The sequence below is a fragment of the Sceloporus undulatus genome, chromosome 8, assembly GCF_019175285.1.
Source record: "Sceloporus undulatus isolate JIND9_A2432 ecotype Alabama chromosome 8, SceUnd_v1.1, whole genome shotgun sequence".
Classification (NCBI taxonomy): Eukaryota; Metazoa; Chordata; class Lepidosauria; order Squamata; family Phrynosomatidae; genus Sceloporus; species Sceloporus undulatus.
Genome location: NC_056529.1, coordinates 32,602,609 through 32,616,225, shown reverse-complemented (window position 1 = coordinate 32,616,225; position 13,617 = coordinate 32,602,609). Strand labels below are relative to the sequence as shown.

Sequence of the window (13,617 nt, the reverse complement as noted above, 5' to 3'; positions counted from 1 at the left end):
TAACAGGCCTAAGTTAGGTAATAGAAGTATTTTGTTTAGTGGGAACCAGTGTGGCATAGTAGTTTGAGCCATGAACTAGGACTCTGAAGATCAAAATTTGAATCCCAGCTCAGCCATGGAACCCACTGAGTGGCTTTGGAGAAGTCATACTCTCTCAGCCTCTTAAGCAAGCAAAGGCAACCCCCCTCCAAAGAAACTTACCAAGAAGACCCTATGACAGGTTTGCTTTAGGGTCACAGTAAGTCAGAAACAACTTGAAGGCAAACAACAGCACACACACATTCTCTTTGGTGGAAAAAAATCAGTACATATCTCAGGAGTCACTCAGAAAGCTGACAATATGCACCCACTTTGAGCATCTTTTTCAGCTATCCAACAAATCATGATTGACTGTATGAATCCAAGGATCAATAATTCTGATCAGTAATTCTGTTGGGAGCCAAAAGATGCAGCACAGAAACACAACAAACAAAACCCAAACAACTCCTAATTTATGCTGAAATTTCCCATTAAAGTATACAGCAGATTCTGTTCTCAATGAGAGCTGTGTTACTGTTGCAGCACAAAAAGGAAAGTGTGTGTGGAAAGGGGGAAATAATCTCGCAGTACCTCTGAAATGATTTATTTTAGCATGAGATTTTGTGGATTTCAATCCACTTCTTGAGATGAACTGCTAGTATACAAAATTGATGCCACAGATATATTTAAGCATCACATTGTGATGGCAGTGGAACTGGAGTGTGGTGGGATACAGAACGATGCAAAATGTGACACCCTCCAAAAAAGCTGTGTAAAATATAGGTTTGTCAAGTGATTGGTCTGTTGAAAGCAATACATTCTATTTCTCCTTTGAAGTAGAAACTTACCTGAAAATTATTTTATTATATGTTTAAATAGGATAAAAACCAATATTTAATATATATAGTGTGTCAAGAATCCATTGTCTCTGTTCCTGCCTCTGATAATGGATTTGAATTTGTGAATATATCCCAATTCAACCTTTTCTTTTTCTGATTTTCATTTGAATTTTTCTTCCAGAACAGCTACTTGTAGGTCATCGGCTGAATGTCCACAAGGTTTGAAATGCCCTGTGACTGGTTTTGGGTACAGCCGTTTCTAATGTCACAATTTTGTCCCTTTATCCTCTTGCACACAGATTGCTAACAGCAGGATCTCTATTGCCATAAAAAAAAAAGATTAAGGCATTCCAGTTCACTTAATAGAACAGTACATATCTCAGAGGACACCCTGTACTTTGTCGTGCTCCTTGAACAAGGAAATTACAAAGGAAGACTAGAAAGAGAAATTCCAAATTCCAATCCATTAGCAGAGGTATGAAGGAAGACAATGGTTTCATGGCACCCTAATTGGAGTCTACAGCTCTGGAGACCAGGGTTCGATTCCCTGATCGGTCATGAAACCCACTGGGTGACTTTGGGCAGGTCATACAGTATGTTTTCTGCCTCAGGGGAAGGCATTGGTAAACCTCCTTGGGACAAATCTTGCCAAGAAACCTCCATGATTATGGCCTTAGGGTCGCCATAATTTGGAAATGACATGAAGGCACACAACAGTCCAAAGGGGGCCAAACCAGACTCAGAAGTGGCTGCAGTCTGTTATTCCTGGGTTAGTAAGATCTTTAACCTTCTGTCCATAGATTCCTAATTGTGATATCCCCACCCAGTACAAATAGTCCAAGAAGAGACCACACATCTCAGCTCCATGCAACTTCTCCCAGTGTTTGCAAATATCAGCCCAGTTTTATGCAGCATAGTTCAGCTACCTGTAAATACCACATTCTCTCCAATCACTGATGGTAGAGAACAGCAAAAGAGGCTTGCATGCTGGTGAAGTCCCAAGAGAATGTATGTCTGAGGTTCCCCATCCCTGAAATGGTCCAATATTAAAACTATAAACCTGCCCCAAAAATAAGGATTTCAAATAGATTTTTTTAAAAGACAGAATAAACAGAATTTATTTTGAGGATGGAATTATTCCAGCTAATTGAAAAATAGGGAGCATTGGCAAAAGTGCAGAATCACCCTGTTTGGTCCAGAATCACAACACATACCATTCAGGCTGGCTTGGTCAATAGTGAACAGACATACATTTCTTCCCTTGTAAAAAGGCTCAGGTGGCAAACCGTGCAGATAAGGCAAAAAAACAAAAACAAAACATTAGTGTGTGCATAAAAATTAAAATAAAACAAAACCAAGCCAAATGTACTTCCCCAGTCAGGAAGTTAAGCTGGATCATGACTATTCTTCTATGCTAACTATACCAGATAGCTCTTTTGTATCATACAATGCACAATTGGCATAGAACAGGAAAGTCCTGGGTAAGAATACAATACACTATGACTATCTATCTCAGGACTGGGGAATACGTGGTTCTCCAGTTATTGTTGGACTGCAAACTCCCAATGATTTATTTAATACAGGAATGGGCAGAATGCCCCGGGGCCATTTTTGTGGCCTCCAGGACCCGCCAAGAGTAACAAAAAATTGTCTCAAAACCGCTTCTTAAACCTGAAATTTAAACATTGCAAAAATGCCCCCAGCATTCCTTAGAAGGTGTTGGGACAAGTTTTTAAAAAGGTTTTTGGTGGTGGATGTGGCTCTCCACAGACTCCTGGGGACTTATGTAGCTCCCTAGCCTCCCCCAGTTGCCCACCCTGCTTTAATGGCAAAGGATGATGGGAAATGCAATGCAACAACATTTGGAAGGCCACTTATTTCCTGACTGTATTGTAGCCCCCTTGTCATCAGCGCCAACCTGCCCTCCCATGACATCAAGAAGCATGATCTTAAATACTTCTGTTGTCAATTTTGTCTAAAGCTACTTTGCAACCAGGGCAGTTGTGTGACCCCTACCCTTGGCCCTGCACAGACGCTTGTGAAGAAGCATTTAAATTGGAGGGTCTTTTCCAGGAGAGTCCAGAGGTCTTCTTTCATTTATCTTTTTTAAATTCCGCAGTCCAGAAATCTGTAAGGAAAGAAAAAAGATGAGGTGGATGGATGAAACTATACGACATCTAAAGAGGGGGAAGATGTGACCAAAAATGAAGAAGGGAGATGTCTAGGAAGATTAATAAGACAGAAATATTTTGGAACTCAGATAATAGATTCAGAGTGACGCCTAAGACTTAAGAGTTCAGACAAAGATTAAAAACCATCTGGTTATTGGCAAACATGAAATGAGAAAACAACAAAACAAAGAGTGTATTAGTTAACATGTTACTTTCAAAACGGCATCCATAAAGAATCGAGGCAAGATAACCTCTCACCTGAGCATGCATTTTAGCTGCAAAGCATTGAATACATAGCATTGTTATATACATGCATCCTATATACATCACGAAATCCTGTACGCAATTGCCTGTAAGTTCTATTGAGCCTAAGCAGACCCTTATCATCTCTTTGGGGGAGATAGGAGGGTACATTTTTCAAATTTCTATTATGATTATAACTAAATCACATAATGCAGAAAAGTCACATTGCTGGACTATATTTCTCAGAATCCACCATCCAGCATGGCCAATGGCCATAATGACTAAGAGAATTCTAGGAGTTGCAAATTCAAACCATGGATGCTAGGAGTGAAAGAGGTCCAACAGCTGCTGCTTGATATCTCATCTCTTCTGCTCACAAAAAGCCGTATGTAATACTGTGCTTACTGCATATGCTTCCAAAAGGGAATTAGTTATATTATGCTCCCAAAGGCCATGGCTACTTCTCACGTGCTCTTTCATGATGAATTATTTACCGGATTTAAAGACATTTTGAAGTATTTGTTAGGTCTGAAAATGGCTTTAAAAACTACTTCTCAGGCAAGATCAGAAGTTGTAAAAATTCTTTTAACCAATAATGCCTACAATCCCCTTGCCAGCATAGTCTCTGACCATTGTAGCATAAGGATTCTTGAATGTTGTCTAGATGAGTAACTTTTTGAAGCTCAGATCAAAAACATTAGTATGGTGTTTAGAGATAAGGCACACACATGCTAGTAGACTCTTTCTGTAGAACACAAAGTTCTACAGCTAATTAGTAATTCAGTGGGTGGAGTTAATTATTCACTATCAGTTACATATGAGTTATCCAAGACGGGGGCCTTTTTATACATGAGACCAGTCAGCAGAGACAAACAATGTCCTGCTCTAACACACGAGTCATATTCCCATTTTACAGATGAGGAATACTGAAGTGAAGAGATGAGCAAGTAGCACAGGACCAGCCACAACACAGATTGTTCTTCTTACAATTGTATTTGCTCTTGCTCTGTAAGTCAGAAATCTAGCGCAAACCACCCACAGATCTACCAGCTGGTCCCAGTTCTGGGGGAAAGGTTGGAGACGAACAAACAAACATATATATATGTCTATCTCTTGGACTCAGATACTCTAACCCAGCCTTTCTCACGCTTCTACTTTGCACAAACTTTGAAATAACTTTTAGGTCTCAAAATGTGATTACATCTACAGATCAAAATACCACACAATGTTTTTCTTTTCTTTTTAGTTACTACCTCTAGCAGAACCCTAGGGTTTCAGGGAAAGTTGGCTGGAAATCTCTGCTCTAACCAATGCATTGATTACAGCAATACGACTAGTAGCCATGCTGTGGCTGGGCGACTGTGGGACTTGATATCCAAAAGGTAATCTTCACAAGTCTTGGATCTACAAGGAGATCCTGTTTGATCTTCCACTTACCTTTTAAAGGGGCCACCACCACGAGGTGCAAACTCTTGCCTGAAGGCAAGTGTTTTTCTGACACACAAGCACCTTTTATGTCTATCTAATCCCACAGAGCGGGAAAGGAGCATCACCTAGAGTTTAGCAGATTGTGAGGCAATACCCAACAGTGCGGGGAAGTCGTTCTTGGTCGTCATCCAACAGCCACCATCCATCACCAGAGTTGTGCCGGTCACATAAGATGCCAAGGGACTGGCCAAATACAACACACCGTGGGCAATCTCCGTCTTATTCCCAGCCCGCTGAAGAGGGATTTCTTGATAGATGTTTCTGCTTTCCACACCAGGTGGGACTGAAAAGAAAGCAGGGAAGCTGAAACTTGGACATGTTGAGATCAAACCAGGACAGTGAAAGTGCACAGGCCTAAGTGAGTTGTTCTCCACCACCTCAGTGAACCCTTTATAAAACCACAGGAATTTTAGTCTAGGACAATCCTCTTGTTTACATGCATTAAAAATACTAAGTTGATGGGTGATGATGGGACTTTGAGTCAAACATACTTGGAGGGTACCGAGATGAAGAAGGTTGTTTTAGAATCCCTCTATGGGCACACTCCCATGTCCCCATCTTAGGGCATGCCCACACTACACCTCCAGCCAGTATTTCACTTCCTACCTAAACGGCGGGTGCCCTCTGTGCCCAAAATGGGACCCGGTGCCAGGCTGTTCACTCTGATTTTGTCAGGGCCCCATTCTACAGCCAGATGTTTTGTCATTGCATCTGTTAGAGAACAAACAAATAGACAGGCTCAAGAATAAATATGAGGGAAGAAGAGAAGCAAGCAAAAACAGAGCTTGAAAAGTTAGATTTTCATGCTACAGCTCTAGCTAGTAGGGCAGCTGGGTACGTTTAGCCTGGAGAAGAGAAGGATAAGAGGTAATACGATAACTCTGTTTAAATATTTGAAGGGGTGTCATATTGAGGATGGTGCAAGCTTGCTTTCTGCTGCTCCAGAGACTAGGATATGGAGCAATGGATTCACACTACAATGGACTCAAAATTAGGAGGAACATCCTGACAGGAATTGTTCAATAGTGGAACACACTCCCTTGGAGAGTGGTAGACTCTCCTTCTTTGGAGGTTTTAAACAGAGTCTGGATGGCCATCAGTCAGGGGTGCTTTGACTGTGTGTTTCTGCATGGCAGGAGGTTGGATTGGATGGCCCTTGGGTCTCTTCCAACTCTATGATTCTATGAACAGTACACAAAAGTATTTTTTCCAGGAAGATAATTATGGGTTGAGAAAGGACAGGAAAATCTTCAAGGGCAAACCTTGTTCTCATCAATTCTTTGCTCTCAGCATAATAGGAAGTGACAGAACGTTACTTCTGGTTTCAAGTTTTCAGCTGGAAAAAGGGCCATTTTTCATTTTAGGGATGTTTGGGGATTCTAGGGTGCAAAAGGATAAAAACCATTTTTATATGGCAATTTAGGCTTTTGGGAGCCATACTTTGACTGAAGTGGTCCATTTGGGTCTTTGGGGGCACAAAATGGAGAACCAGGGTGACACTTTCCCAATCCTGTGAGCTACACTTTGGGAAAAGAAGTGAACAAACTTGTAATATTTTAAGCTCCACAAACAGGAGGAGCTGTCCAAAGACACTTTTATTCTAAAGTGCACCTCCTTTTGAAATCCACTCACAAAGTGTCAAAGGACGGCTTTCAAACTACAAACTAAGGCAGCCTCACTAAATTATAGACTGTCATTGCAAAACCTGGACAGGATGCAGATAAGGAGGGGGAGAACAAAATGGCAGATGGTTTACTGTACCTATGGCTGCTTTAGCTGTACCAGCATGCATCTGGAGAGCCTGGCCTTTGTAGCTAAGAGTCGCTGTGATATTGACAATAACCCCTCCATTGGCCTAGATGAAGAGAACAAGACTCAACTCAGGCAGGATGGGTAGAAAAATTAAGAGCAAGTACAGAGGATAGAAAACAAAACAATAGGGTTGGCATTAAAAATAAAAAAGATACTCAAAATGCAAAGCAGTATCTTTTGCAACAGCAAACAAACAAGTGTCATTTCAGTGAGCTAGTGTGGAGAAGAGTGTAAGAATGTTGGACTAGGACTAAGGAGGAATGCATAAATCCAGATAGAAAGGGGATCTAAGATATGTTTCTCAAAGACTTCCTAAGGGAGGAAAACTTACACGGAGGCACTTTTCATACAGTACTTTGGAGACATTGAACGTTCCCAAGGTGTCGATCTCAATCACTGTTTTGTAACCATTGAAAGACAGAGCACTGGCTGGGCACAGGAAGTTACCAGCTGCATCTGTGGAAAGAGGTCAGGGACAGTGTCAGGACAAGAGAGGGCAACAAAGCTGACACCACAGCTCTGCTACTCCATCATAATGAACTCATCTCCTCTCAAGCTGGAAATGTTTCAGACTAGATTTCTCATGGAGAGCATCATTTATTCCCACTGGTCTTGTATAATTAGGTCTAAAAAAATTAATATATAATGAAAGTCAATCAGATATCTACCAACAGATCAGGTCTACAATTCCCTGAATGTTCTAGCCAGCATGGCTAGTAATTTTTCCAAGCTCTGCAATAGGTTCAGAACTGCCTTGGTCGCATCTGTGTCTTAGAGAGTCTATCAGTGACCATTTTTCCCAGCCCAGAAGTGAAACAGACTGACACAAATAACTCACTGTTAACCAGGATATCAATCTTCTCAAACTCCTTCAGGGCTTCATCTACAGCTGCCATGATCGCTTGAGGATGCCTGACATCTAGAGTAAGAGGCAAACATCTTTGACCAGTGGCTTCTGACAGCTTCTTAGCAGCCTGTGAAAAGAAATAAAGACTTGGCATTTAGATGGCCACCTTCTCCTGTATTTTGGGCAGAATAAATCCAGCAGAAGATATCACAAATTGGCATAAAGGCAGCTGGGTTAAGAATACAGGCAGAGTATGGAAAAGTTACTTTTTAGATGATAAGTTCCAGAATCCCTCAGGAAGCACAGGCAATGGCCATGTTGTGTAAAGCAACAGCAATAACAATAACAGCAATAACAAGTACATTTCTATACTGCTTATTAGTGCACAGTCCTACAGTACCGTGCTCACTGATCTGTTCTGTCCATTTTTGATTCAGTCACTATTGACCCTGCCCCAGATCTGGTGCTTGGAACAGACATCTTGTAGCAAAGATGCTTCAGCGAAGAAGACACTGACTTGCCATTAAATATTGTACATCCACTTACCTCTGTCACTCTCTGGAGGTTCCTGCTGGCAATGACAGTTTGGCAGCCATGCCTGCCAAACAAAAACAGTAACAAGCAACAAGATGAGAAGGACACAGAACAGACTGACTCCATGTCTTACACACCTTTCTTGGCCAATAGCGATCCTGGAAGTTGTAGGTGCAAAAGCATCTGGGGATCCAAGGTTGGGAACTTTAGCAGTTCACATTTTACTAAGCTAAGGAAGGAGGTCATGTGTGCATACTAAATTGTCCACTAATATAACGAACTGAGCAATGATGCAATTAGAACACTAAGCCTTCAGTCAAAGGCCAGCATGGCAGCAGAGAACATGTCTACCTCAGAGCATGATGTGGCTGCAAGGGGAGGGCAATGTTTGCTTGCCAGGGACAGAAGCTCAGCCAAGGAAAAGGATAAAGCAGTGGCAACCTCCAAAAATAAGATAAACATGTTCCCATCCTAGAGCCTCTTAAGAGCCTCATACGCACCTCATCAGAATCTCAGCAATGCGGAATCCGATGCCAGATCCACCTCCTGTGATGAATGCAACTTTGCTCCTAGGAAGCCACAAGGAGGAGGACATTGAGCCAATGGGATTCATACAGGCTTTTTATTACAAAAAGTGTAGCAGTGAAGATTATGACAAAAGAAGCAAATCCTCTTGTGTCAGCTCACATCAGTTCCAGGCAGATCAAAGACTACCTATATCACCAGCTTACTAGAAACTGGTGACATAAAAGGCAGCATCTGAGATGAAAATACTAGCCTGTTTTTGTTTTGGTTTTTTGCTAAAGAAAGATAAAATGCACAGGTTGTTTCTGCTTCTGGGTGCAAGTAAAAGAAAAATAGTTCTCTCATATGAAAAGGAATTTATATCAGGGATTAGTAAAGGCATTGATTTCATTCTTCTGTATCCTACACACATGTATTTACCACTTTCTGCAACTGAAAGAATACTTTCTTTAGACTCCCAACATGTAAAGGAAGACAGAGGAAAAAATGACTTGGTTACATATAGTGCTACACACACATAACAGGCACCTGCTATGTACATTTCACTTGATCTTGAAAAATTGTACACCTGAAAACCTGCATGCTTAAGTCAAAAGCAAGGTCTTATTAGAGCTACTTCAAACACCCATGATGAGAATCTGCACTCTGCAAAATGGTTAGAAAAGAATATTTGCAGCAGAACTGGCATGTACACCATGCTTCTACACTGTCATTCCTGCCTGGAGGCAAGGTCATACTGGTAGGAATAGAGATGAATAAAGAAATGACTGAAGCTTCTTGCAAGTTTTAAGGTACAACCCTGTACATATTTGCTTAGAAGTGTATCCCACTGAATTCAACAAGACTTACTCTCAGGCTTATTTTGTCACCAGAACCCTAAGATCCATCATCCAGAGCCAGGTGAAAAAGATATATACCAGTACTTAGAATTAAAGAAGAGGGTGCTTTTGAGAACATCCTGATCTGAAGAATTTGCTTTCAGTATCAGAACTGAACTAAGCTCTGTTTTTTCCTGTATGTTTGTTTGTTTAACAAAAAACTGTGTTCCTGGGTACCCTAAGATCTCTTTACGTCAGAACTTTAATCTGGGAGATGGGATTAAAAATCCTTTTGTTGTTCCTACTGTGAAACAACTACCAGGCAACACTCTTGCCTATCTAGACTGCTTGAAACATAACTTTTCCCAAAAAGGCAGTGTCTTTTCTAAAATGCATATAATGAAAAAAAGTTAGTGATCATGTCTACTGGGGGATTGTGGAGGTTGTACACCCAAGTAGCAGTTCCATTCTTTGCCCATTTACTGTGAATCCTCAGAGATCTACTAACAGATCCCAAACTAGCTTTTTCCCACCCGTAGGCTGATGTCTTTTTTTATCCCTGCAGATATAGTCAGCCTCTCTTTCAAATCTAGCATGTTGTGTCTTGCTGGTTTCTTTTAATGTTAAATTTCCTTATATGCACTTTAATCTGGTTATCTTTGTTAACATGTAAACCAGCTGGGTACAAAGGTAGGCTCAAGTAAGGAAGTTCCTCAGAGCTTTCCAACTGTTTCTCAACAGTTTGTGGGGTCTATTTAAATCTATTATTCACCCTTTAGGAAAAAACAATAACACAATTTTGGGTCTAAACCCAAAAACTTATTCTAAGATGGAGTGGACAACATGTGGCCTGAGGCACAATTTCCACCGGAGTTGTGGTCCAACCAAATGTTTCCTGCTCCTGATCAAACAACATAAGGAAAGAAACACCTTACAGGCTGACATCTCTGCTGAAGGAATGGAAGTGTGATGGACAAAGAACTGAGAGCAGAATTGGGAAGTAAAAAGAGGAAAAGCATGCAGCGTTCACTTTATCTAGTTCAGAGTCTCCAAGTAGTATCCTGCTAGTAGGAAGAGCTCTCTTGGAACAACTTACTTGAGGATGTCAGGGTTGAAGAGGTAGGTATATTCCTGAAGACAATCATCTGTTTCAACATCAGGAGGTGGCTGGCAAGCAAAGCCAAGTTGGGACATGGCTCCGTGGACAATTCTGCAGAAAACAAGCTGCTAGTTACCACAAGACCAGAGAGAACAATCCCCTACATGTACATCTACTCTGTCCACAACACATTTTGGCCACTGATCTAACCAAAGAATAAACAACATGGATCCAAATAATCTTTTCCCCAGTAAGCCTCTCCGGGCCTTCGATTAAAGTATAACTGTCTCTACTTTCTATATCTGCCCTGTACAATTGTAATGGCTGTCTACTCAGAATCTGGGATGGCTTGGAAATGGGATAGTTGTATCAGCACCTCAGAGAAGTTGAGAGAAGATGAGGAAACTCTTATTTATTTATTTTATATACAGCTTTTTCTCCGATCTGAAAGTCAAGGAAGCTCACAAACAAGATTAAAAATAAGTGCAAACAAATCCACAGATATTAAAAGTGATTTAAAAGCCCTCTGATAAAAATGGGCTTTAAAACATATATGCTAAAAGGCTCCTTTTCAGCCAGGCACTTACCAAAATCTCACCTGAATAAAAAGGTCTTTGCCAGCAGAAGGTCAGCAGGGAATGGTTCCCTCACAGCTCCAATCTGGTACTAATGATGCTTATTTATAACGCCCTTTCCACCAAATATAGTCAGAGGCAACAAGTTTTTCCTGCCAAGTGGGAGAGAAAATGGTAGCGTAGTTAACAACACACTTTAGAAAGAAGAGGCCAATATATTTTTGCTATCTTTTCCAGGTAACTTCCCTTTCCCTTTATCTTTTGGGATCTGAACAACTGCCTGTTCCTGCACAAACCTGTCTGACAGCAAAGATTAGTACTGAAGATCCTTCTCCAGGGGCCCTTCATTGCAAAATCAGGGAGCAGCCTTTACTCTAAATGTACTACAAGAAGTAACAGCAGTTGGCTCATAACATACACTGGCAGTGGATGATGGTGTAAGAGGATGGCCTAGAAAAACAGCCAGGCAACAGTATGTGTAGCACCCCTTGAAAGCAGGAGTAGGCAAACGAGGTTCCTTCTGATGCCGTTGGATGGCCATTCCCATCACGCCTTTGCCTTGCCTGTGTTGGCTAGGAATGATGGAAGTTGCAATCCAACAACATCGGAAAGGGTCACAAGGTTCCCATTTCTATTTAAAGGAGTTGAAGTTGGAGAACAAGGCAGGGTTTTCTATTGTCAAAGCTGTCACAGACTCTCCCCAAATTCTCCCACAAACAAAACCTTGGTTTCTTTTCCCCAAATGCTGCAGGCTGGAACCTCTAAAGCATTGGAGAAAAGTTGCTTTCTTGGACTGTCACTTCCAGAATCCCAAGACTTTTGTCCCTTCCTCCTCCATTCTGCAGCCTGGAACTTCCAAGGCATGGGGAAAAGTTATTTGTTTGGACTATCACTCCCAGAATCCACATAAACAGGATTTTGGTCCCTTTCCCCTAAATGCTGCAGGCTGGAACTTCCAAAGCATGGAGAAAGTTGCTTTTCTGAACTATCACTCCCAGAATCCCCACAAACAAAACCTTGGTCCCTTTACCCCAAATGCTTCAGGCTGAAACTTCCAAAGCATGGGAAAAGGTTACCTTTTTGGACTATCACTCCCAGAATCCCCCATAAACAAAACTTTGGTCCCTTCCCCACCAAATGCTAAGGGATTCTGGGAGTGGCAGTCCAAAAAGACTCCTTTTCTCACACTTTGGACGTTAGAGCCCACACCATTTAGAGGAAAAGGGGGACCAAAGAGTCCAGTAATAATAACAACAACAACCCAAGTTTAGGACTCCTAAGGAATGTATTATAAGCTCTATTTGTGAGAATGGCACTGGTCAAACCTCCTTAGAGGACCAGAAAACCTCAGAAAACCCTCTGAAATCCCCCTCTCTAAGCCATAACTGTATAAAAAGGAGACTCAAAGGCTTATAAATGCATCCTGAGGGCTTTTTGGAAATGAAGGTGTCATGTTTTGGGGTTAATTTTACAGACAATGGCCCTATTGGCCACTTTCCCTCCCAGCCATCCGCCATTTTGTGGCCTTTAGAGACCACCTTCGCCTCTTCTTACCTGTCCTGCTGAGGACTTGGTTCGGAGGCCAGTGCGCATGCGCGGGCCTTTCCGAGCGCAAAGCATGCCGGGAAGTGTAGTTAGGCCCGGGGCCTTCCCTCTAGACACTGGGCTTCTGGGAACTGTAGTTCATTGGTCCTAAGAGAAGCTAAAATTTAAATTTAAATTTAAATTAAGATGGAATTAATCCAGTTAGGGCCAAAGCAGAAATAATCCAGTGTGAGGCTGCTTTAACTGCCCTGGCTCAGTGCTAAGGAATGCTGGGAACTGTAGTTTGCTGTGGCACCAGAGGTCTCTGACACAACGCCTCACAAAAATACCAGTTCCCAGAATTCCCTTGCAGACAAGCCAAGGGAATATATTTATTTATTATTTTATTTTATTTTATTTCTATGCCGCCTTTTCTCTCAAAAAGGGACCCAAGGCGGCTCACAAATATATTTAGGATTATTATTATAAATAAAATATATAATTATAATTATAAATATAAACATATATATATATATATATATACACACACATACATACATACCCAGGGGTAGCCGTGTTGGCCAGGTAGCAAAGTACAATAACATCCAAAATCCACAAAACAGGGTTAATAATAATAATAATAATAATAGTTCCCAGAATTCCCTTGCAGAAGCCAAGGCAATTTATTTATTTATTTATTTATTTTATTTTATTTCTATGCCGCCTTTTCTCCCAGAAAGGGACCCAAGGCAGTTCACAAATATATTTAGGATTATTATTATTAATAATAATAAATATAATGATAAATATAAACATATTATATATATATATATATACACACACACACACACACACATATACATAAAACATATCCATGTTGGCCAAGTAGCAAAGTACAATAACATCCAAAATCCACAAAACAGGGCTAATAATAATAATAATAACATCATTTATTTTTATCCTGCCCCTCTGCATATCATAACTGGGGACGCTTTGCAGCACCCAGTAATCTGATTTCAAAGGCTCAATAAAACCAGTAATCCCTTATCATACCTTCAAGCACCTTTCCTCCATTGCATATTAGAGTTTTATGGCAGCTTCCCATTGCAAACCATTTAAGAAAC

The 13,617-nt window shown here is 41.1% G+C and overlaps 1 protein-coding gene across 5 annotated transcripts; it reads right to left on the bottom strand.

Moving 5' to 3' along the window:
* Positions 1–1,954: 1,954 nt before the first annotated feature.
* Positions 1,955–12,671, bottom strand: DECR2 (2,4-dienoyl-CoA reductase 2). Of its 5 annotated transcripts, none has more exons than XR_006100588.1 (11): positions 12,524–12,671; positions 10,993–11,121; positions 10,392–10,505; positions 8,453–8,521; positions 7,965–8,016; positions 7,410–7,545; positions 6,903–7,027; positions 6,521–6,614; positions 5,366–5,470; positions 4,709–5,042; positions 1,955–2,985 (listed from the first exon to the last, which is right to left on the bottom strand). XR_006100588.1 is itself a non-coding variant. In XM_042438516.1 (11 exons), the coding sequence occupies exons 3-11, from the start codon at positions 10,487–10,489 to the stop codon at positions 2,951–2,953; spliced, it is 903 nt and encodes a 300-aa protein (XP_042294450.1). In that variant the 5' UTR covers positions 10,490–10,505; positions 10,982–11,121; positions 12,524–12,671; the 3' UTR covers positions 1,955–2,950. The 5 variants fall into 5 exon arrangements, 4 of the variants coding, with proteins under 4 accessions (XP_042294450.1, XP_042294451.1, XP_042294448.1 ...); XM_042438516.1 differs by having other exon boundaries at positions 4,854–5,042; positions 10,982–11,121; XM_042438517.1 differs by having other exon boundaries at positions 4,825–5,042.
* Between the last annotated feature and the right edge of the window lie 946 nt (positions 12,672–13,617).

Coding starts and splice junctions, on each gene's coding strand:
- DECR2 (XM_042438516.1), bottom strand. CDS start 10,489: ATGTCCCAACTTGGCTTTGCTTGCCAGCCACCTCCTGATGTTGAAACA. Junction 8,522..10,391: donor TTCAACCCTGACATCCTCAA/GTAAGTTGTTCC, acceptor GTGGCTTCCTAG/GAGCAAAGTTGCATTCATCA. Junction 5,471..6,520: donor TACAGCTAAAGCAGCCATAG/GTACAGTAAACC, acceptor GTTCTCTAACAG/ATGCAATGACAAAACATCTG.